Here is a 25,330-nt window from a genome sequence, read left to right on the forward strand (position 1 = left end):
ATATATCATTTGGAATCCGGTTAACTGTCCGTGGCTGTTTCAAGAGTAAACTTTGTGTGTCAAATGTTTTCTTAAAAAAAATACTGAAATTCATTTTTATGTAAACAACAAAAAAACTGATTTGTACAAAAATATTTAGGTAGATGCACATTCAATTGGTTTGGAGGAATTCTCAAAATCCAGTGTTAGTAACATTCCAGAAATGCTTTTCATTGCTAATAAGATACAAGTGTTTTTGTTTGTTTGATTGATTTTTCTTTTTTTAAAACTGGACTCCTGCTCACTAAGGAACAACATTAAGAAGTGTGCCAAGTTTACCTCGTAATAAACCTGTCCATTGAATGTACTGTTATGTATGTGACTGTTGTTTGCCAAGTGTTTTAAAAACTAGGTTGTAATAAATGTTTTTAACCAACGAGTCCATTTTTTTTTTTTTTTGCATCTAGCCAGAATAAAGATGCTTTATATGTTAATTAACACCTAGTAGCCCATCGCGCAGGCATTCTTTAGATTTATGTTGCCCGAAATGAATTGGACTAGCCCAAGCATTTTTTTTGTGTAGAAAGGCCGACATATTTGAGAAATATATTTATTTAATGAGAAAAGACTGTAACAGTTTGCAACAGTATCGTACATATCATTATGCATCTTATTGTTATTATGCATCTGCATGTTTTAGAAGTCTACATGAGCAAAATATCAAAAACATATTCTACAGTTATTCTCTGTAAATATATCACTGTTGAAATGTACTGTTTTGTAAAGCAGTATCATATTTGCATATTGTATCAATGTGATCTCAAATAAATCACCAGCAGTCTAAAGATATCTAATAAAATAAATCACCACATAAGGCTTTTCACACATCAGCAATTTTGCAGACTTAAGCATTTTCCTTCACTGCTCTTGTACATGAACTCACTCAGTATAAATGTACGGCTCAGTCTGTGGAATGGCGATAAGTTTGCGTAGGAACAATTGGATTAAGGTGTGATTAAACATGAATTTATATTCATGTTGTGGTTTAAATGTTGTGTTATGAGATATATACATGATGTGAGCAAAACCGCATTTATCTTAGATTTTTTGGGTGGAATGCTAGTGAGGACTCTTACAGTCAGCTACAGCCAATCCCCTTGCTGTACACTACAGCCTAGTGAAGAATGTGCTTATCCTTCCCCCTCTAGAATGGGCCTACACTTTTTAAGGGTCAATTGACCCAGGCTCCCAGTGAAAAACAGGGGCTTTAAGGCACAGCTGAGCCCCCATGGCTTCAGACAGGGAACCAGTCGTCATGTCCCTGATATAGTAGCTAATGAAAGGGGATGGTGACAGAAGGAAGGTCACTAACACATACCAAGAAAAAGACCCGCCAACGCAGGGGAGCATTGCTCAACAGTGCCTTCTGATTGAGCCACATCTAATGCGGCGATACAACAGCGAGTGACATGACCCGCCAAGCGCACACTATGGCTGCCTGTGTTGCACTCAGACCACCAGCAAGTTGTGTGTGTCCTTTTAAACTGCTACCGCCTTTCTGCGGGCATGAAAGAGAGAAAGCTCCACCAGTGCTTCATCAGTGAAACCCACGATGTTCAGTCCTGCTATGGCCTAAGCGCTTCCCACGAACGTCGTATCTACCAGTTTCGCTTCCTGCTCACAACTGGGTGGCTGGGATTGAAGGGCTGTGACAAGCACAGTATCCTCTTGATGCCTGCCACTGATAAATTCTTCTGACCTACCCGCAATGGCTGTACAGGGTAAGAAGCAAGAGGTTGGAAAGGAAGCCTTTCTTTCAAGTTGTCAGTCAAAAGAGCATTTTTTAAACCGGACTCCTGCTGCACTGAGGAACAACATTAAGAAGTGTGTCAAGTTTACCTTGTAGTAAACCTATCCATTGAATGTACTTGTACTGTATGTGACTGTTGTTTGCCAAGTGTTTTTAAAATGGTATCTTTTAAGAAATGTTTTGAGTCCTTTGTTTCTTCTTTCTTTTTCATATGCTTTTTAACATGAATTTGGAATTCAAAGCCATTACTATAAACTGTTTAAAAGGGAAAATTTTGATTAAATGGAAGTTTAAAAAAGGCTTAAAACAGTAAGTGATGTTATGGATACCCTTATAGAAACCCCAGTCCTGTACAGATCATCCCACCTATAGTGGGAAGTTAAAGGAATATGATCACCAAAAGGCTTAAATATTTTATGGAGAGAAGGGATTTAATGTCACCTTAGCAGACTGAACTCAGAAGGAGGGAAGCCGTATGCCCTGTGCCGAGCTTAGAGTCAGGTTGGATTTCAAAGGGCATAAAGAATGTGGCGTCTCAGAGAGGAGGTGTGGAAAGGAGGAATGGAACACGAACCCAGTGAAGAAGCCAGTCTTAAAGTGTGTGGAGAATGGTTTGGCTAATGAATTTGTCTCTGTATGGGAATATTATTCCCCATATGTGCATCTCATGGGTAAAGCTATTTTACATAGTTGTACTTTTTAACACCGATGACACATTTGCCTGGTTTTAACTTTACCCCCTGTTTCCTTCATATCTCTGTAGCCTGGCACGTAGGCTTGCATTGTGTTCTTTCTCTGTGCGCCCATACACCGGATTGTCGTCAACTATGGCTGCAATGTCACTGAGGCCCTCACTGAGGTCCTGTGGAATTCATCCGGAGCTGAAATATCACTAAAAGGCAGACAGAGAAATTTGTATCAGCCAACCACAGTGTAAACATTCGAAACATCAAGACTTAGGCTAGTTTAATTGTCCAGTAGCCTGACCATGCATCAAGCACACTGAAATACTGTGCTCTAGCCAACTTTGGTGAAATATCATCCAGTGTAGGCATTGGGTAATATGGGTAATTGGGTAATAAAGACAAGTGACTGGATAACCTACTAGGTGGCTAGCTAGCTAACAAGCTGGCTGGTTACACCATTTCCACACACCTCAGCACGCCCTAATAGAGCTAAAAAAAAAAAAGGAGTGCTTCGCTTGCATGTATTTTAGAATCAACTCATGCTTGTGTCCTGTGACATGGGTGGGCTGTTGGTACGTTTTCTGGTATTTGGCTAGAGACATACAAGCTGTAGGTAGACTATTTTCACAAAGATTTAGGTTATGGAATTGGGCACTGGTTGGAAACAACCCAATGGATATTCTGACAACCAAAGTGGAAGAAAAATATTAAATAAATATTCAATATATAAGTGTTGTTTAAAGAAGTTTATCCATAGGCCTATTGGGTTTTGAGAGCCATTAGACAGGTGCAATGACATTCTATTTTAAATTATTGGTAATAACATTAGCGTCGGAGGGTGGCGGTAGAGTTCATAATTGTTTGAAGTCGACCCTCCAGAAGAAGAGCTGTTCCTCCCCCAGAAGATTTGAACGTTGACGCGGGATACAGATTCTTTACACTACATCGGAAGCATTATCTGGATCTTATAGTAAGTGAGCTAAATTAATTTATAGTTTATTTTACAAGTGAATACCTCATGGGTTGACGTTGTAGTTAACCTGACCAGACCAGTTGCTTGCTTTGACAGACCTTTGCTATTTACGCTAGTTCTCAAGTAGGATATCTAGATTGTCGGCTTGTTTAAACCTTATGTTTTGGGCGTTTTGATGTGTTAGCTAACCTACAAGTTGTCTACGTTTTGAGGTAAATAAAGGTTCAAAGTTATCTAACATGTAAAGAGAACTCGTCAAGTACCGAGGTCTTCTTATCTGGTCAGTTATTAACTTACTTGTCCAGGTTATCGTTGTCAGTTATTCCCAAAGCTAACGTTGAGACATTTGGAGGTCATCTGTTGTAGGTTATGAAATAATGTAATCAAATGCAATAAATAACTGCAAATAGAAACTACATGCATATATTGATTGTTGCACAGGAAAACAGGCAGCTGTCTCTGGCTCGTCATATAGAATGACGTAATTAATGTACGTCTAAGGCTTGACTTTAATGCAACTTCTCTTGAACGTATTTGGGATGGACTGAACTGAGATTTTTTTTTGAAGGCCTAGATACTTTAGTTTGCCTGATTTATGTTCAGTCAAATGACCCGAACAACTGAGGACGGGGAGGCTCTGAAGTGCCAGCCTCGGGCACGAGCCTAAACTCGTGCATGGATTGCAGTGGGTTATTCCAATCAACATTAAATAAGTGTTTTGTAAATAGTGTATGGATTTATGATAATAGGATCTTCCTATTATTAATTATGACAAAGGTTAACATTCACTTAGACCTGAGATTGTTGGGTAAATGCATGGTCTATCTATGTGATGTTTGCCATGTCAAATGGTAAAATGAGTCTACAGTTTTTGGAGGATCACGAGTCTGGTAAGTAGTAAAGGAGAATGTGCTTGTTATACAAGGCTGTGCAAATACAATTTAAATAGCAATTATACGGGGAAACTGGACCCAATTAAAAACACCTTGCTCTGAAGTACTATCTTTGGCCGTTGTCTATCATTTCATCACATTAAAAGCCTACGTGACATTGACTTATAAGGTTTATGTATTTACAGAACAATGAGCCACTGTGAGCTTGAGGAGCTAACGGAGCACATCAATGGACGTCTCACAAAGGTTAAAAACCTCATGCACTTACGAGCCATTGGTAGGTTGAAATGTAGTTACATAGGCCTAATCGTCAAGGATTTTTCTTGCTCCTTGACTCTTTTTTTAAAATCATTTTATTTAAAAGCTATTAACACAATTCACAACAACCAGTAGTGTTGCCATCATTGGGCCCATTTCTTGTAAGGTCATCAGTGTGGACCTGAAAAACAATATCCTAAGGTTTAATGTTTTCTCTTTTATATCTTTCAGGAAATGACCCAGAGAAACAGAAAAGATTTTGTAAAATCGCAGCAGAGGTCAGTGGGATGACCAAGCTCTTGGACCAGTTTGAGAAGTGTGTTGCTGAGGAGAGAGAATCGCTGAAGCAGTTGGAGGTTTGTAGATGTTTCCCAAGAGCTTAAATACTATAACATGCCTTAAGTTTACTTATTATTGGACACATAACACATACAAGAATGAGGAAACATACAAACATACAGACACACTGCTGAGGCCAGACTGTTTTGCAGTGTATATACTGTATTAACATTTCTGAAGCTCTAGACAACCTTCACTGGGTTCACTGGGCGACAGGATTCTGCTGAAGGGGATCATTCTTTTACTGATCATGAGAAGCACACTAATGCAATGGCATATAGTGTTTAACTTGATCTGCTTTGCTGAATTTTCTATGATATTCATGGATTGTGTTATGCAGGAACTGAATGAGCTGATTGAAGAGGATCTGCAGAATGCAATCCACATGGCAGAGAACATCCCCAGCCACATGCCAGTTTATGAGCCAACTGTGAAGTAAGAGATTTAGACTAGTGGTGACTTGGGAGGTGGGGTGGCGTTGGGGTTTATGGGATGGCTGTTTGTCTGGGTTCAGTCTGTTATTTGACCTTTTATTGAATCAGCTGAGACTTGCTTTCTCTTTCTCTTTTCTTTCTCTATCTATCTCTCTCTGTCTTTTACTCTCCCTAGAGAAGAAGCATTGCCGGTTGAAAAGGAAAACGAGCAACCGCAAAAGGCAGCAGCCAAGAAGTCTCGAAAACCGATTAAGGAGATGGAGTTCATAACTGTACTTGAGTTTGACAGTATACCAGCGTAAGTCCCTTTTACTCACCCCTGCTGCCTATTACTGCCTAGGAAAAGCCATATGTAGATTATTGTACATGTTTTTTAGAAGGACAATCTCAGTTTAGTGATATTCCTTCCCTTCTCTCTCAATTCAATTCAATTCAGTTTAATTTAGTGCAAACATCAAAGTACGATGTTACATTATTGCCTAAGCAACATTGAACTACTCTTGGACTACAAGTGTACAAAAATTAATTACAGTATTAGTAATTAAATTAATCATTTAAAAGTCTATTTGTATAAAAAATGATGTAAACTCTCTTTCTCTCCTTCTCCCCTTCATCCTCAGGTACATGAAAGGTCGTGTGACATATGACCAACTGAACGCCACAGTGCGGATCATGAACAAGACGGTGATGGAGAAATACAAGATCCTCCAGCAGCCTCCGAAGACTCTGAACAACGTGTCACGCAAGCTTTATGAGCGCTTCAAGCAGAACGAGACTAGCGGGACGAAAGGTAGGAGCTATTGATTTAGATTTTTTTAACTAAAAATTAGCTTCGTCTATTGCTGGCCTAACAGGATATTAAGACTTGCACATTTACTACACAAGATTAGAAATGGAAAGATGTAAAATATTGATCAAATATTTATCACGTTTCCCACACACTGCCCAAGCTTAGAGGGCAACCAAACATGACATAACCACATACATACCACACACTTTTTGGTCTAGTCAAACTGCGTGTGTGTATGCTAATGCATGCTTGTGTGTGTGTGTGTGTGTGTGTGTGTGTGTGTGTGTCTGTTGTGTGTGTGTGTGTGTGTCCCCTCAGCACATTTCTTCGTTGTGGATGCAGACCTGCGTGAGTTTGCCCAGGTGACCCTGGACAAGCGCTTCATGAATCTGCTGAACATGCTGCGCCACTGCCAGCGCATGAAGGAGGTCAGAGGGGCAGGGCTGACCCGCTACCAGCTGCTCTGAGTCCACCCCGAGACTGTGGCCTCAACCTTCATCAGGCTCTGTGCATCTATACTATACCAACCTCCAAACACCCACCACCCTTCTCAGCAAACCACACCAATCAGCATCCACTAGCCTCTATCAAATCACATTGACCACCAGTCTCTATCTCATGAAACCTTATCAACCTCCCGTCAGCCTCTGTCCCTCTTCACAAACACACTGGACAACAACTCCTTCAGGAAAAGTGGATTTCACTTAATAGTTCACGTAGGTTTCCAGTTTTCATAGAGGCATATGGGATGTTACAGATATAATTCAGTTCAGTTCCTTATGGTAGGCATCTTGTTCTTATTTGTGATCTTCTGGTGTGAAACCTCATTAACGTGTCCTGAGGGCCTTTGCTGCTGAGAGATCTGCAGGACATCCTCAGGTCAGATGAAGGACTGGCTGCTGATCAACAACTGCCACGATAAGGGGCTTTAATGCCACTCCCCCCATTTGTGTGAGCAAGGTCTACTGAAGAGTTCCATGTCAACCTTTAAGATTTCTTTTTGTAAATAATAATTAATAAATATGCTGTTTATGTTTTCACTGATCAATTGTTACCATTGCCATTTCTTTTTAGCATTTACCATTTAAGATTGAATTACTTGCACTACCTGCTGATAGAGAAGCCAAGTTTTGGGATATTGGGTTTTTTATTGTAGTCTGTTGAAGGAGAGCGTTAGGCTTATGGCACTTAACTCCCTCACATTGTCCAGGAATAAAGTCCATATCATCAGAAACCGTAGATGGAAAAGCCTACTGTCAGTGGCTCTTTAACAACCATCAATGATAACCATCAAAACGCTTCCATTAACCCTGTATTTAAAATGATTAAAAGACCATTTTGAACTAGATATCAACACACTTATTTAATATACAGATACATGGTCTGCTGCACGCACTTCTTGCATGTGCAGTGTATGAAGTTGGTTTTGTGAGGGGCAAATTTCTTCAAGTTTTCCCTATCCCTGCCTGTGCGTGAATTTATGCCCACAGGCCCATGTCTGTTTGAACTTATTAGACAATCATTCACATGAGAAGCGTGCTGTATTTTGAATGTTTTATTGTTTTTGCAAAACTCATGGGTATTTTAAACATGCTCAGTCATAGATGTCATAGATTTGTCTTGTTGGTCTACTCCCGGATGAATGTTTGACTCACGTCAGTGGTGAGTGACCTGCAAACAGTTTGTCCACTTTCAGCATCAGCTAACTGCCTACAGAGGATTTGCCATATGACATGGCTCTATGTGGCTTCCTCAAAGTATTATTCGTTGCAGACACCAATTTCTGCAGCCACAAATACAGGAGCCTTCAGAAATAGATGTAAAAAATGTCATTCAGTAACCAGGAAAACATTTATTTGTTCTCTTAAAATAAGGTGTTCTTGGAATATATACCTTAACATATTCACAGAGATTGCAGTGTGTAAAAAAGAGGAAGTACTGTGTCTTTTCAGCAGTGAGAAACCATGAACTTTGAGTGGTGATTGTCCCTTATCCTGCAGAATGATGTACTGTACAGTATCTTACAGGTTGCATTTTGCATGCTGAGTAACTATGTTGTAGCCTGACGATGTCATACTCAAAATTTTGTGGGCGGGGTTCGGTCTGGTATCCAGGCTAACTATGTTGTGGATAACCAGTAATATCTGTAAATGTGTTTACAGAGGTTTAAAGCAACAGTATGCAATAATGTACAACTTTTTGAGGGAATGTGTTGATAGGCAACTGGCTTTGGTATAGTCTTTAAATTGATTAAAATGCATTGGCATTTAGACACGAGAAGGACAGATAAACAGACCCATCAGTCCCAGTTGCCACCCCGTCTATGCAATGTATATGTAGTTGTCTGAAAATGTAAGAAAAGCTTTAACAGCACAAGGTCACCAATTGCATTAGTGAAAAAAATCACGATTTTGCTTTCCAGTAAGCTTTTGTCTGTTCTTTTCACCGTTGCTGGTGTTTGCAAAGTTATTGGTAATTAGATGGCTAGTTTTCGACCAAAGCGTCTTACTGCTGCTTTAAAATGTGTTGCTGTCATAAGAGTTTGTGTGTGTTGTTAAGGATCATTGTTATAATAATACATTGGTGTGGTGAACATGAAGCAGTTTTGAAACCAGAAGTGTATGAGGCCTGTGTGTAGAAGTGAGTGTCTTGTAAGGTCATGCAGAAAGGCCTGTTCCCAGGGATGAGACTTGTTTTCCAACAGGTGCAGGCCGATGGAGACAGCCAAGCAGTCATGGGGGAGTCTTGAGATAATAATAATAATAAAATAAAATAATTAATTTTATTTAGATGCTGACTAGTCAAGGACAGGGGAGGCCTCCAAATAGGCTTTTTGCAACATTGTAAGGGCACAAAATATGTGGTCACAAGGGTCCATTCCCCTAAAAAGTTCCCTCGCAACAGGTGAACAAGAATATTTTGATTGGCTAAAGCGAGGATAAAATATATAAAGATTAGAGGTAATATTCTGATTGGTTCTTTTTAGATAAAGTTTGTGATAAGAGGTTTGTGATTTGCATAAAGTGACAAATTATGACTTTAAAGGGTTAATGCACTAGGTTTTTGATTCAGAGCTGCTACATGGACCACCGCTCTCGATTTGAATGAAATGTCTGCAGGATTGAATAAAACTTCAGTTTATCGCACTGAGACTTCTGACTTTGATTGAAAATTAACTCTAAGAAATGAAACAGTTGTTTTTCGCTACAATAGCGTCTTGCCAGTGTGTTTGTACAGAACATGATAATCTTTTTGTTTTGATGTATAGTTCAGTGAGGGTTAAATGTTTCTTTTTTTCACAGTTTCAGACATTCCCTTTGCTCTCTTAGCCTGATTTAGATTAAAGAGTAATTCTTCACCCCTGTTGGTTAGCTATTTGGACCTGCTTATTCCTGATTCTCCAACAGTGAAACACTATCAGAGAGAGAGTGAGCGCTTTTATAAGACATTAACAAGTTTGGCCTTCAACATGGCATGTGCCCTGGGGTTACTGGTAAGTGTCCGTCCGTTTTTCGCCCTCTGTTGGATTTTCGGTTGACGAGACAACCATATATGCCATTTAGTTCTTTGCTTTGGTCTTTGTTGGCAGCTGCAGAGTCCTCTACTTACTGCTGCCATTTTCATCACTGGTATTGGTGGGACTTTTCAATATGGCTTTCAGATCTCTGTGTTGAACTCACCATCCACTGTGAGTATGTGAATGAGATAGCTTTTTAGGTGAAATGGTAGTTAAGTGAATACATGGTGATTTTGTTCCTTGAAGCACTGAAAATGTAGGTCATTGTGAAACAGCCTTTTCATTTCTTTTTCCTTTTCAAATCTGAGATATGCATATTGGGTCCTAAACAGAAAATATAACCTTTATTAATTATCTAGTGAAATTTGAAAGTGGTCTTTGGCACAAAGTACACCATTCCATAGGCTGTGTGTTTCAAACTATACTGTTGAGCCATGCAAGACCACGTATGTCCTGCAGACCTACACTGCTGCTTGAAAGTATGTGAACCCCTTGAGCAATTTAGAGTTTTCTGTTTTATCATCACCAGTTTTCAATATATGAAATGTCAGGTTTATGTTTATCAATTGCATACTTGTTGAGAGGGAATTGTGTGAGTACCCAAAACACTACATTAAACATGGAATTAGTGTATGTACAAAAGTAAGTGAACCACCATCTGCATTGGTAAAGTCAAGAAGGTAACAGATTTTGTGAATCACATTTGAGTGCTTAATTTGTCAATTAAGCAAACCAATCAAATAAGACATCCTTAGGAAAAGGATTGGGCAACACAGATTAAAATAGAGAGGAAACCAACCAAACTACTGTAATGCCAAGGTGTACCCACAGAGATCAACAATGCCGAGAAGAGGAGATATCCTATGACATCAGGAAGAAGGTACTGACAGCCCATCAGTCTGGGGAAGGCTATAAGACCATCTCCAAAAGATTCCAGCTTCTTCCATCCACTGTAAGACAAATCATTTACAAATGGAAGGCATTCAACATGACCGCAACTCTGTCTTGAAGTGGACGCCAATCAAACCATCACCAAGAAGCACCAGCAGAATAATAAATCATGTAAAAGCTGGGGGTTCACTTACTTTTGCACATACACTAATTCCATGCAATTGATAAACATGCAATTGATCCTGAACATAAACCGGACATTTCGTACATGGAAAACTGGTGATGATAAAATAGGAAAATCATGGTAAAACAACAGAAAACTCTAAACTGCTAAAGGGGTTCACATTCTTTCAAGCAGCACTGTATGTTATAATTAATTTTGTGATGCATAAACTGTGATGGTGGCCAGTTCATTAAGGAGCTGGTGAATCGCACATGTGCTGAGCGGTACGGCCTTGCCCTGGAGCCATGGCAACTCTCCCTCATCTGGTCCTTCATCGTCTCCATCTTCTGCATCGGAGGTCTGCTGGGGTCGCTGTGCGCAGGACGAATCGTGAATACGTACGGGAGGTAAGCCGACGCCAGGGGCACTGCTAGCCATTACGGAGCCCCCAGATATCAACATCTGTTGGCTACTTTTCAAAAACATAAAGGCTTTCTATGTGAGATGGAGTTAACCTTGCCACTTGTTCCCACTAGCCATCCACATGTTTTGGTGCAAAACAAATCATTTGTATGGTAGCATGTTAGCTCTCAAGTTTTAGACAAAAAGTCCTTTGCTTCCATCAAATGGGCCACTGAATAGGGATGTCAGCTTCCCCATTATGAAAGTGAACGACTGTGGTGAGTTTCTAGCTTGCTATATAATAAAGTGTGACACGGTGGCTGCAGAATATTCAAATAACTCAATTTGCTTTAACCCTCCAACCCCATAGAGGTGTGGATCGATGTATACACTGAGGCTAATCCTATTACCTAATACTTTCAAGGCCAGTGCTGAGACCAACAGATACCCCGCACTGTTGTTCCACTCACATCCATCTCAGGTTTAATAGAGTCTGTATCTGACAGCAACCTGGCTTTGGCTGACCGTGTGCCTATCCCATCATGCACCTCTCCAGGAAGAGATGTCTGCTGCTCAACAACCTGTTGGCCATCAGTGGGGCCCTCCTGATGCTGCTCAGTAAAACAGCTGTTTCGTTTGAGATGATCATGGCAGGAAGATTTATTTATGGGATTAACGCAGGTGAGACAAGTGCTTTCACCATATAGCAGAGGTACAGGCATGTGATTCTCAGTGTAATGTGAGATATGAGATGCATGAGTGCATTAGACATACTTGTGGATCTCTACCAGCTGTTGAGGCATTCTTGGCCCTCATGAACGTACAATTCTCTTCTGACGACCCAGAGAGAGGGGATTCAGTGTCTTTAGACTTCAGAGTATGCAACTGGAAGCGTTTCCAGCTCCCTAATGGGTAAAGGATCAATCAGTCAATCTGGAGGCACTTTCTACAGCTCTAATCATTGGAGATTGAAAACTGTGACCTTTAACCTTTCACCCCTGAGATGTTGGTGTGTTTTCTACAGGCATTAGCTTGACGACCCACACTATGTACCTTCTCGAGTGCTCCCCCAAAAGGCTACGAGGGATGGTGGGTGTGACCGTCACATCATTTGTGTCTTTGGGGAAGTTTTCTGGGCAGCTGCTGGGCATCAGGTGCTCTCTCCTCTCCTCTCCTCTGCATCCTCAAATACATGCAAAAACATGGCCTGGCTACAGAGGACTGTTTGCCCTAGCTGCTATGCTTTTGTGGGTATGGGTCTCAATTAATGGTGTCTGTGTGTCTGTGTGTGTCTGTGTGTGTCTGTGTGTGTCTGTGTCTGTGTGTGTATGTCTGTGTGTGTGTGTGTGTGTGTGTGTGTTAGTGAACTACTGGGTACAGAGGAACTCTGGCCCTGGCTGCTGGGTTTTAGTGGATTCACTGGGCTGCTCCAGCTGCTGATGCTGCCCCTGCTGCCCGAGTCCCCCCGGTACCTGCTGCTGATGCGGGGAGATCGCCAGGCCTGCGAGAATGGTGACTAGCGTGCTCATAGACACACACACACACAAAACATATGGAAATGATCATACACATGTGTGGTCTATTTTTTTTTAAGTCAATTTTGAGATTTCTATTTCTTCCTCTCCCCTCCACCATCTCTCTTTACTGACCTCTATCCCTTTCTCAATGTCCTCTGTTGTCCTTTCTCCATCCCTCTATCTCTCCCTCTGTTGGGCTCCAGCTATTGGGCGCCTGTGGGGGTGTGGTCAGGACCACAGCGCTGAGGTGGAGGACATGCTGGCGGAGGGCGTTGCCCTGAAAGGGGTTCGCATCCGGGGGGTGAAGGACCTCCTGACTGAGCCATCTGTACGCTGGCAGCTGCTCACCATCCTCTGCACTGCCACCACACTGCAGCTGTGTGGTATCAATGCCGTAAGGCAATTATTAAAACCTGCTTATAACAATTTTTCACACACACACACACACATATATATATTCGTTCATACAGTGTTTGTGTGTGTGTCTGTTTTCAGGTGTACCTATACTCATTTGATGTGTTTAGTGCTGCAGGGATCCCAAACCATCAGTTGCGTTACGCAGCTCTAGGGACCGGCCTGTGTGAAATTGTCACCTCCATCACCTGTGTAAGTCTCCCTCTCCTCCTCTCTTGTCCTGATCTTTCTCTCCTCCTCCTTCTCCTCCTCCTCCTCCTCCTCCTCTCCAGTTTACACAGCTCTCATCACCTGTCTGGTTCCTGTCAGAAATGCTTTCTCCTTCAGAGCTTGACTTAGCTTGGTGCTAGCAGGCAAAGTTTATTATCATAGTTTCAGGGTACAGACACATCAACTCAACATTTACATCAAAGATGTAGCTCTCAATCACTTACAGCTGTCTCTTTCTTATTGTAGTGAATAGGGTCTGAGTGTGTCTTTGTTATGGTAGGATTGTACTATTTGTGTCTTATTATAGGATATTTTCCTACTAAACATTGTCAATCTATATATAAGATATATATCTCCTCCTCTGCCTCAGCTCTCATTTCATCTCTACTTCTCACCTTCTCACCATTTCACCCCAAACCCAATTTACACAACCAGCCTGCCTCCACACCTCTCCTAGGAGCAGTTTAATCAGATTTTAATCTCCTTGTAGAACAACTACCCCATTTATCATTCATATCTTTTCCCCATCAGAGTCGCTGCAAAGCTCCCAGGAATTTATGTGCAGCCTCATCACTTCCACATTTGTGTTGATTAAAACCATTTTGGGTATTAAGACAAATGCTTTAAATATGATTCAAATGTTATGGAAGAAGTGGAACAAATTAGATTTGCCTTTGGACTGTATCTGTAATATTTGTCCTTCAAAAACACAAAAGTGTTTTTGTTTCTATATGTGTGAGTTTTATAAAATGAGTCATCATGTGAGGAGTTGTAAAAGAACTGCACTGGCTTATGTATGGGGTGCTTTAAAAGTATTAGCAATATAAACTGAGTTTCTGTTTTGCTGTTCGTGTGGGCCTTACAAACTAGGTGCAATATGAGGCGCATGCATGTGGAGGTTTTGCTGTACGTGTGGGCCTTATAAACTAAGGTACTGTGTGAGGCGTATACATGTGGTGTCTTTCTAAATCAGGTGCTGATTGTTGAGAACACAGGGAAGAGAGGACTGCTGATCCGGGGCTTCTTCGGGATGACCACCACTCTGGCCCTCCTCACACTCACATTGTACTTGCAGGTCAGTCTCTCTCTCTCTCTCTCTCTCTCTGACACAAACACACACACAGGCTCATACTTTATCTTCTCGATCTCTATCTTTCTCTCTCTCCTCTCTCTCTCTCTCTCTCTCTCTCTCTCTCTCTCTCTCTCACACGCACACACACAGGCTCATACTTTCTCTGTCTTCTCGATCCCTACCTTTCTCTCTCTCTCACACACACACACACAAATACGTATGCATGTACACCCTGCAACCACGTTTGCACACACACAGGATCATACTTGTCTTCCCTCTCTCGCTCTGTCTCTCTCTCTCTCACACACACACACGCACACGCACACGCACACGCACAGTCGCACACGCACACGCACACACACACACAAGCAAACACACACACACAGACACACACAGACACACACAGACACACACACACACACACACACACACACACACACACACACACAGGCTTGTCTCTTCCTCCTGACCATCCCCACTTGAAGGCACATCTGTGATAACAGTGCAGGTCATGTTTATGTGTCACTCTCTCTCTCTCTCTCTCTCTCTCTCTCTCTCTCTCTGTCTCTCTCTCTCCTCTCCTCTCCGTCTGAAGACCCTCTTGTCCTGGATGCCCTACTGCAGCATGGTGCTCGTCTTCATCTTCATCTTCTTCTTCTCCAGTGGACCAGGTAAGGGACAGCTAGAGAGAGATCCTGATGCTACTGGTAACATTTACAGCTACCCAGTCACTCACAGGTAGCCATTTCTTTCCCACAGCAAAAGTATAAATGCTATTCTCAGTACAGTATTCAACAGTATTATATTAAACTGTTAAGCATGTGTCATTGAAATGTGTGCAATGGCACAAATATGACAGCAGTGCTATGTATACTGTATATGTGATATACAATTATTGTAAAATATGTGAGATAGAAGACTATTCAGTTTTTTATCATAGGTCAGTGGTGAGAGGCCATAACAACAGCTTGTGGTGGCAACTAAGTGACTATAGCTGCACCCTGTGACGCATGGGCTGCTCCTTTGTGCCGTGTGCTGTCCAGTGGAGTCATGTGGACAGAGGATAAATGAAGGTGACAGTTATGTATGATAATAAATGCACACGTGATTTAATTTAAATCTGCTCTTTTTCTTGTGCATTCAAACAGCTGGCATTACAGCGCCCCTCCCTGGTGAACTCTTCACACAGTCCTTCAAGGCAGCAGCGTTCACCGTGTTCACCACTATCAACTGGACAGGCCTGTTTCTCATAGGCATGCTTTTCCCCCTCATAGTGGTGAGAACGCTCTGCTCCTCTTCCTCATCCTCCTTCCCCTCTCTCTTCATCTACTCACTCCCTTGCTTAATTTCTTTTCCTCTTCTTTGTTTTTTTTTCTTGTGTTCTTATCCTTCAGTCTTTATTCTTTCTTTCTTATTCAAAACTATTGGAAAACCTTACTGCAATTTTACCTTTATCTTTATTTAGCTATCCTACTTGCAAAAAATACACCAAAACACATATATTTAAAACAAACTTTAATATATGTTGGGGAAAATGGGAAGTGTGTTGGGTTTTGCTTGTTGGTTCTGTATGGTCGGCCCCCCTAGACCCCCCCCCCCCCCCCCCCCTTCTGGCCTCCTGGAGTTTCTTGCTTCAGAATTAACCAGTGAATCTCTGTGATGCCTCACGTTCACAGGAGCACTTGGACTACTTCTGCTTCCTCATCTTCCTCGTCTTCTGTTTGAGCACGGCGCTGTTTGTGTGGTACACCGTTCCTGAGACGAACAACCGCACGGTTCTAGAGATCGCTGCAGAGTATCAGAGGATGCACAGCAAAAACAAGCCAACTGTGGAGGATAAAGACACCCCCACAGCCAAGATCAAAAACGAGCAACTTAAGCTCAACAAAACTGGGCTTAGCATAGCCACCAGACTCTGATAAATCTGATGTTGAATCCTGACATATACACTGGTTACTACAGTACACAATATTTAAGCAGAATGCACCTGCAACATGAAAATGTAATATGAACAGGTGTATACATGGTGTATACATGGTATTTTACACAGTCATTTCCCAAATACTGCTAGTAAAGTGTACTATATCATAAGGATATAAAATACATTTAAATCAAAATTCACCTCTAACTGCATCAATACTGTAAGGTGCAAGGGGCCTGGAAGCTTCCATGTATGGAAGTAAGAGTCTTTGAGTGTTCCCATGATGCTCTGCAGCAGAATACTAGTGGTTGAACTGTTAGGGTGATCTAAACTGCAATCATGTGTTTCCCTTTGCGCTGATGTGTGCAGTGTTGTACCTGAACGTTCATTGAACGAAAGTTCATTAACTCCTTCATAATTTGGGTGAACTTGTGTATTACTGCCTGATGAATGATACTAGTTCATTTTTTTGGAGCTGTGAACTTAGTTCATTTTTTTTATTATGAACTATGAACTGAACTAGTTCATTTTAAAATGTGTGAGTTATGAACTGAACTAGTTCATTTTAAAATGTGTGAATTATGAACTGAACTAGTTCATGTAGAAAGTGAACTTTTCCAACACTGGATGTGTGTGTGTGGAATGTCAGCTTGTTTGTCTTAATTGTTATACTGAAATTCCTGTATTAGTTAATGCTGAAGCTAAAATGAGTGCATTGTTAGTGTGTGTTACGTCAAAGTAAGACCTGCCTTCCATTTGCCTTCTGTGTGTGTGTCAAGTAGCCAATAAAGAGGCATTCCTGGGGCCGTCCGGTGTGGGTCACAGGAGCTGCATTCAGGTTGAGATCTCTGTCTCGCTCGCTGCGTATTCTTCCTGGGCAGCTCTCCACAATACTTAGCAATACAAAAATGCTATAGAAGTACTATTGTTTTATAACAAAAACAGTATGATCATACATAAAGAGTCTCTCTCTCTCTCTCTCTCTCTCTCTCTCTCTCTCTCTCTATACTGTATATTTATATATTTACACACACACACACACACACACACACACACACACACACACACACACACACAACCACACACACACACACACACACACACACATAGTGTACATATATATATTATGCCATTTAGAAAAGTATTACATTTATAACGATTGAAAATCTGAACATATGGAACGAAAGTCTGAATATATTGAATGAAGTCTGAATATATTGAATAAATGTTGTTATTTGTGGTTAGAAGTGGTGTATTTTGTTAATTTGCTGTTGGCTTTAATTGAGTGTACCTGCCCTGTGTTAGCAAATGTGTATGTGGGCAGTAAATCCTGTTGAGGTACAGGTGAGTTTAGTTATTGTGCTGTTGAAAATTTCATTACATTTAAGTCATGTGTTGTGAGCGCACAAGAATTGTTTGGCGTGCGAAGGAGGGGGCTTTTACACGTCCAGGCCCAGGGGCCCATGGTTTCGTAATCCGTCCATGCTTGCACATGCCTTCAAAGCAATTCCAAGGTAGGGCACCCAAATGGCAAGCAGCAGCCTTAAATACACTTTGGAAAATAATGCACATGCCTAACAGGTGATGGATAGGCCGATATATGTAAAATGTAAAAATATAACATTTTCTTTAGGACATTACTTGGAATTTGCCGTGTTGCACAACTGTTTGCACAAGCCTCACAAACCAACCCATACAAAATCATTAAAGGCTTCCCCGATAATTGGATAATTGCATTAAATGTTTTCATTTCGAATGAGTAAATCCTTTCAGAGATTTGTCAGATTCAGAGTAGTAGCCTATTTTGTTGCTCATCTGAAATGTCAAAGGGAACTTCGTCTGTTAGAAATGCACGCACTGAACACTCCGAGTGCTCATCCCTGATAACATAATCTACGCACATGCTTACGACAGTGCAATGTGGGGTGTGCATAGGTTCACGCAACGTACCCGCGCCCAGGCGCACCAGGCTTCTTCACTGAGGAGTTGTTTACTTACGGAGAGCTTCAGTTGTTTGATGCTATTCTGTCCCTTTAAATGCTGTCTGGTTGAGGTTGAGTGCAGTATAGGAAGCCTTGCGGCTGAAGCTACTAGGATCATGGATGATCCAGAAACGCAGAAGAAGTTGGAAACTGAGGCAGTTTATGTACCTAATGTAGGTTTAGCGAAGAAAAGTTATCTTAACAGGTAAGACGTTTGCGCTCTGTATTAGTTATGCTAAATTCGTGTGTGTTCCTCAAACGGGTTTTAGTTTGGTTAATTTCATGTGCTTTCATTGTAGACAGTGAGGACTACACCAAGGCTTCAGCATACGCCAGAACTTGATAATTTCTTCCGTGGACAGATATTTAACTACGCTGTAAATTAAATATTAAATTGTGACTTTTTAATGTTTTTGCGATTCGTAAAAATAGTTTGCCCATTAATTGATCTCGTTGTAGAAGTGACCAATCATCAAGCATACACTTCAAAATTAAAACAAACAATCTTGGGAACCATCATTAAGTAGCCTAGTATCATCCTACCATGTAAACTTTAATTCATGATTTATTATAGGCCTACGTAGACCGACTGTTATAATTTCTCTTCCTGACTAGTTTGTCTCCTTTCAGAGTAGCCTATAGGTTATTGCTGGAAATGTAATGGGATCATTAGAAGCCCTTGACTGCCATCGATTTACAGTTTCATTTTGACCCCACTTTCGCGTGATATCGACTTATTTCTTTTTCTTTTCTTGAGATCTCGATTTATTTATAATGAGCCTAATTCCTGATACGGAGCTTACGTAACGTCATTCAGGGTGGCAAATGACTGAGTGACAGGGGTGTCCTTGATTAGTGCACACATTTCACAAGACTTGATAGCTGCTGAAATGGCTTGCCTTGCAGGAGGAAATGTCCACATTAGAGCTTTTGGGGTATCAACTGTTAGGCTTTACTTTAAACCAGTCAAACACATAGTATACCTTAGTTTTATGATGAAAACTATAAATGATTAGAGAGAGTTTGCTTTATTTCAGCTATGTCACATTTATTTGAAACCCAGTTTCCCAAGGCCTCCTTGCCAAACTGATCTGTCCACCTCAACACCTCTCAAACTGAGTGCCCAACAGGTGGAGCTTGCTAGCTGTCTGTCTTATGTAATGTTTTCCCTAGATATTGAATGAATTATGCCATTTTCTCGGAAAATTAAGTTTCCTTATCTCGAGATGATATAAGATCTCGAGAAAATTGTGGTTTAAACTAACACTTTGCAACAATTTGACACTTTCTGATGGATGCTTTTATAGGCAACTGGTTTGATACCATCCTGAAACTCATTTTGATAGCAAAAGGTCATGTGAAGGACAGATATACACCTGTGTCTTTCCAACTAACCATCCAGGATGTGCCTTACGTAGTTCTGTGTTCCGGGCTGGAACACCCTGCAAAAATGGAAGAAAAGCGCATGATATTGCCAGCTATACTGCCAAAAGGCACCAGTTAGTGTGTTGGCAAGCTTTTATCAGTGTCAAGCAGGCTGTTGGTGCTGTCTGCTAGGTTTTTGCATGCCTTTTTGGTAGTTAGCTTGCAAGTTTTGTAACAGAACTCCCAATTGCTGCTTTAAAATACATTCTAATTGATGGCATCTTAGCCTACTGTAGCCTACATGCATCTCATATAACGCCAGAATGCTAATTGTGACAGTGTGAGCTGCTCCAATACTATCAGGTGCGTAAGGACATTAACCTAACTGCGGTTTGGTTGAAATGTCCGCTCAACTTAAACGCTAGCAAAGACGACAGTGAATGGTTAGTTTACTCTAATTTCTCTCATTATCTACTTCAAGTAGATATCAAAGGAACAAAAGAGCAGTGTCAGAGTCGTTCTTTTGTTGCATTGGGTTACTTCTGCGTGGTCCATGACATTCTTCTGGATAATTGTTGTGCCACACTAACATTCAGTCCTCATGGGTGAGTCCTGGTACGTTTTTGAGAAGACAAAGACAGCATTTCTAGTAGTGGGTGAATAATCCCTTTGGGCGCTGGGTTTAACCTAGTTTTCTGTAACAACGTCGACTGACAGGTAACAGTAAACCACAAAAAGCAAGCATGGGTTTTAACTTGCTGTGAACGTATCTTTCTCTTGAGTTTGGCTTGAGTTTGGCGTCTGGGGTTTGAACAAGTGAACTCTGTTCCACACACACACACACACACACACACACACACACACACACACACGGACACGGACACACGGACACACACACACACACAAACACGGACACACACACACACACAAACACACACACACACACACACACACACACACACACACAAAAACACACTCACAGACACACACACACACACACACACACACACACACACACACACACACACACACACACAGAGAGACCTTCACAAATGCACACACATCATGTACTCTGTCATTCCTTGTTACAGTGTGAATCACTTTGAGGTTGATATGAATGGGATCTTATGATGATAATGAATATAACTATTTTTTTAAACTTCCCTTTTGAGTCCATGGATGGGCCTCGTCTATACTATGGACCCCCGAATGGAAACGCCTGTCTCCTTCTCCTGTTTGAGTCACTATGACGTTAATTGTTGCTGAATGAATCACTTTTGAAATGTATGAAATCTAATCAAATATAATTCAGTCTAAACATTGAAAGGAAATCTTGATGGGAATTATTTTGTTGGTAATTTCTTTTTTTCAAATAATGAGGTAATTCTGCAAACACCATGTCATGCACAAACAAACACACACACACTTACACACACACACACACACAAAAAAACAAGTCGCGGTTTTGCAGGGCTGTTCCTTTGTGCCCCAGATCTGCTTGTGCTACTAGCAGCTAGAGATACGAGATCAGCTGTGAATTATTAAAGGCCACCTTATATGTTATAAACAGGAGATATTTCCCTTCCACATTGCACTGCCATAACAGGTGACTGCACTGTACGTTATTATACTGTTGTTGCACCAAAAAAATACTTGGTTAGTTTTGAAAGGTTATGGAATAAGTATTGGTCATCATACCATAATGAATATTGTAACTATAAATGTGTAGAAAGATTCAGACATATTATATTTTACTATAGTATGCAGTACATGATTTTAGTGTCAGTGGTCATAAAGACAATTCATTTCACTCTCAAAGTTTGGTCATATCAGGGACAGAAAACGTCAAAGTAAATTAGATAAATTCTATGTTTTCGGAGGGATGTCTGAAATTAGACAACGTAGTGGTGAAATTTAGTAACATGAGTAGCAGTACTGTTTGCATTCATAAGTTATCACTCCTGCTTTATGAGTGATCTAGTCCAAGTAGTACTCTGAACAGCTCATGAAATGTAAATATGTTCAGTGCGATCAGGCCAGAATCAGGACACACTGAGCCCTCTCTATGCTCCTAGGGAAGAAGTGGTGACAGTGATAGTGAAAGTGACCACTTGTGAAAACCCACGATGTGGACAGACACGGCCCATGACATGGATGTGGCTCGAAGCTGAACTCTGTCAGACTTTGTGATGAGTCACTGCCACTACTGTTAATACTGAGTATAACATTACTTTATCATATATCAAGATAGCAACACAGTAATTAAAACATTATCTGAATCTGTGATTTGATTCACTATTAATGCCATTATTTATGCACTATGTCATCATTTGTCATATCAAATAAATATGTATCAGATTATAACCATGCATTGGCTTAGAGCTGCTTGATTATGACCAGATATATCAGCCAATCTGTTGATTTGAGGCTGGGTCTAGTTGTGCTGATAGTATAGATAGTCGTTCGTATATATATATACAAACTAATCCCTATCATCGTGTTTGTATTTGTATGTTTATCATCCTTCCCTATCCTATTTGCATGTTTTATATGGTTTAATGTTATTTTGTACGGTGGTGTTGTCATTGGAAACCCCTTGGTGGTTACCCTGACAACCTTAGCAAGCGCCATCAGCAGTCACTGATGGATCCAAAGGTCGTCTCAGAGATGCACTACACCATAAACCCTAGCATTGATTTAAACTCATAAATAGATTGTTTAAATGATAACTCAGTTGTTTTGAATGTTAATACTTTTGAGCTCTGAAATGGATTCCCATGAACCGATGAATAGAATTTGGGTTGTGTCTTTATGCTGAGCTCTGACATGTGCGATGCTTTATTCCCACCACGTGTGTCAGGTATTGATAATAATCAAGATGTCAGTTGGCCCACTGTAATCCATCCTAGAAATAATAAAAAAGATGTATTCATCAGATTTTGCCATACATTCTTCTTCTAATTGTGTGATTGCAATAGTGGCAATACAACTTATGAAAGACCTTGCTCAGTGTATGTCTGTTTCACATAGGGACACAACTCAGTGAAAGTGAAAGAGAAAGGCTGTGTTAATGTAAGGCATTTTGATCACATGAAACTGATATTCACATAACATTAAAATAGGTTTAATGTATGTTTTTTTTTAAGTTTAAATACAAAGGAGCCGTTATGTCTTTATGTTGCAGCAGGGAATTAGGTTGATGAGTTCCTGGTTTTAGGGATTATGGGTAAATGCTGATTTCTTGTTTGAATGTTTTATGCCCGTCAGTATGGTAACTCAATTTGTGTGCATGCATGGCAGAACAGCTTATAAGCATGATAACTCTTAAGGTGCTTTTGAGAGTATGGTCACTGTAAAAATGATGGAGAGGTCAATTGGCGAAAGTTAAGGGAGTTATTTGAGACTTTGCCTTATTTTCCAGTGCTCTCAGTGTGACAATGATAAAGAGGTTAATAAATGAATCAAGTACAACGGCTTTGCACGTCTAAAGATGACACTCTGTCGTGGCCTTATTGCATAACTGTGTGGTTTATCTATGTAGGCCCTGCACTTGTACCATGCACTGGTATGTGCAACTTTTCATTCATCTGAATATATGAAACTGAAGTGGCTAAATGTTTAGCATGTAGATATGTATAAGGGAGTTTTACTGGCTAAAGATATGCTGTACTAACATGTTCTGAACAAGTTGGGAGAAATGCTAGATGCCTTTGCAATAAACAATATTGACTTTTCTTTCCTAAGTTGCCAAAACAAATCATTATTAATCCTAAAGTTGATTGAGGTAATGCCCCCAAATATTAGGATCAGGACAGTCATCATCAGGGCCATTACTGCCAGCAGCCTGTAGCAACTTACACCACCCGGTGTAATAGCCAGGTTTGACGCACAGATAGTGAAAGTGAATAAATATGAACTCAGGTTAAAGTCTCATGGCTGAATTACAGGGAAGTCTTTTTTTATTCAGTGATAATTTAAATCACAAAGCACTGGAGACTGGATATATTGACCAATGGATGGAGTTATTTTTCTCATTAGCTTGGTGAGATCTGGGGTTGCTATATATTTAATTTCTTCAGTTAACAGTCATAAGATCAGCATGCCGTGTGGGACCACATGTTAAGACACACCTGCTGTTCGCACGATAACGCTTACAGCACGTTTGGCAACAAGCTGGTTTGCGCCATTGATTGACCAGCTGATGTCATTTGTGCCGCAGTGTTGCCAGCTGAATGCGCGTCCTGGGCCCTGCATACTCGTGGTTGCGTGAATTTATTAGAGAGTCACCCTTGCCAAATGCATCCGAGCCAAGCCCTCGTCACCATTCCCTCTCCGTGGTGCCTGTGTTATAAACGCCCATCACCTCGGATGAACCTGCAGTTACATGCTCTGCTGAAGTTCGTGACACCTACGTCGTAGCAGACCGCCCACATGTGCTGGGAGTCAGATAAGGGGAGACGTGCATGAGTGTGCTGGGCTGATAGTTACCCCAGCCTTCACGCGCAGAGGAGTGAAACGTGAAAGCTCTTTAGTCTCAACTCTCAAAATTTCCCTTGTCTTTTATCCGGACCTAGTAGTTTTCTTTGTCACTGCTTGGCAGTGAAGAAAAAAAAGTTTAATAATGTCTTACAATAGGTTATAATCTGGAAGTGCTAAATTGAAAATGCATCGAATAATTCAAAATCAGCATGCCAAAAGTGCCTGATGTTTCAGTTGCTGTATGAAAGTACAGTATGTTGTTAGTGTTGTCTACATGCTGTGCGAAATGAATAGGATGAAATTGGAAGAGAGGAGAAATACCATTTCAAAATGAACAGTCAGCACAAGGATGGTTCAGGCTATATGATGGACGGTTTCATTTTAAAAGTCAAAATAGCACACTAAAGACTGGAACAAAACACCCATTTACCAGTCACTGGCATCATATACTGTGCACTAACAAAATATCTTCATTTATCAACTATCAGTCACTAAATATCCCAAATCTGCTGTGATTGCAGGGTGTTTGTCAACCGCTGTCTGACACTGGAAAACATCAAGTGCTATGGCTTTGACATGGATTACACCCTGGCCAGTAAGTGCACACAGCAGGAGATGTAGACACCTCTCCAGCCACTCCCAGCCATCCCCGGTTTACTCTGACTGCACACAGCAGGAGTTGCAGACACCTCTCCAGCCATCCCCAGCATCCCCGGTTTACTCTGACACACCAGAAGACTGTCCTCACTGCAAAGACCTCCTGAATATTCCATCTGAATTAACATTACTGTTACCCCATTGCTAGCCCACTATTATTACAACTGTTCATTGTTGTTAGTATGCTAATCACAGGCATCACTGACATTACTACTACTTTTACTAATGTTAGCATTATGGTACATCATGCAAACACACACACACTGTATATTTTGTACGTACACGTACACACGCACATAGCTGTCTTTGCATTGTGATTTATTGTTGTGTTCCTCTTTACATCTGCACTCTGTCCATGTGTGTTTGTCTGTGTGTATGTTTACTGTCTGTGTCTGTCTACTTGTTTGTGTGTTTGTGTGTTTACTTTGTTCGTGTGTGTCTGTGTGTGTCTGTGTGTGTGTGTGTGTGTGTGTGTGTGTGTGTGTGTGTGTGTGTGTGTGCGTGTGTGTGTGTGTGTCTTTTAATGACTTATAATGTTTTCATATTGCAGTGTACAAGTCCCCAGAGTATGAGGCGCT

The 25,330-nt window shown here is 40.9% G+C and overlaps 3 protein-coding genes across 3 annotated transcripts in view; all 3 read left to right on the forward strand.

The window, feature by feature from the left end:
• Window positions 1-4,530: 4,530 nt before the first annotated feature.
• Window positions 4,531-6,629, forward strand: ska1 (spindle and kinetochore associated complex subunit 1; the record flags this gene model as incomplete). The annotated part of the gene is made up of 6 exons (XM_080848269.1): window positions 4,531-4,618; window positions 4,831-4,955; window positions 5,279-5,373; window positions 5,548-5,670; window positions 5,993-6,162; window positions 6,481-6,629. The coding sequence occupies 6 exons, from the start codon at window positions 4,531-4,533 to the stop codon at window positions 6,627-6,629; spliced, it is 750 nt and encodes a 249-aa protein (XP_080704395.1).
• Window positions 6,630-9,631: 3,002 nt separating this feature from the next.
• Window positions 9,632-16,267, forward strand: slc2a11l (solute carrier family 2 member 11, like; the record flags this gene model as incomplete). The annotated part of the gene is made up of 12 exons (XM_080847499.1): window positions 9,632-9,655; window positions 9,752-9,850; window positions 10,980-11,140; window positions 11,692-11,816; window positions 12,160-12,289; window positions 12,499-12,647; window positions 12,856-13,046; window positions 13,148-13,258; window positions 14,250-14,351; window positions 14,944-15,019; window positions 15,497-15,624; window positions 16,025-16,267. The coding sequence occupies 12 exons, from the start codon at window positions 9,632-9,634 to the stop codon at window positions 16,265-16,267; spliced, it is 1,539 nt and encodes a 512-aa protein (XP_080703625.1).
• A 2,063-nt stretch (window positions 16,268-18,330) lies between these two features.
• The window catches only part of nt5c2l1 (5'-nucleotidase, cytosolic II, like 1), a 25,523-nt gene continuing 18,523 nt past the window's right edge, over window positions 18,331-25,330 (forward strand). The window contains exons 1-3 of the mRNA XM_080847929.1: window positions 18,331-18,456; window positions 24,617-24,690; window positions 25,303-25,330. The exon at window positions 25,303-25,330 is cut by the window's right edge and continues 90 nt beyond it. Of these exons, the coding sequence (XP_080704055.1) occupies window positions 18,368-18,456; window positions 24,617-24,690; window positions 25,303-25,330 (191 nt within the window). The 5' untranslated portion in view covers window positions 18,331-18,367. The remainder of the gene's footprint in view (window positions 18,457-24,616; window positions 24,691-25,302) is intronic.

The sequence above is a fragment of the Sprattus sprattus genome, assembly GCF_963457725.1.
Source record: "Sprattus sprattus genome assembly, chromosome: 11".
NCBI classification, from domain to species: Eukaryota; Metazoa; Chordata; class Actinopteri; order Clupeiformes; family Clupeidae; genus Sprattus; species Sprattus sprattus.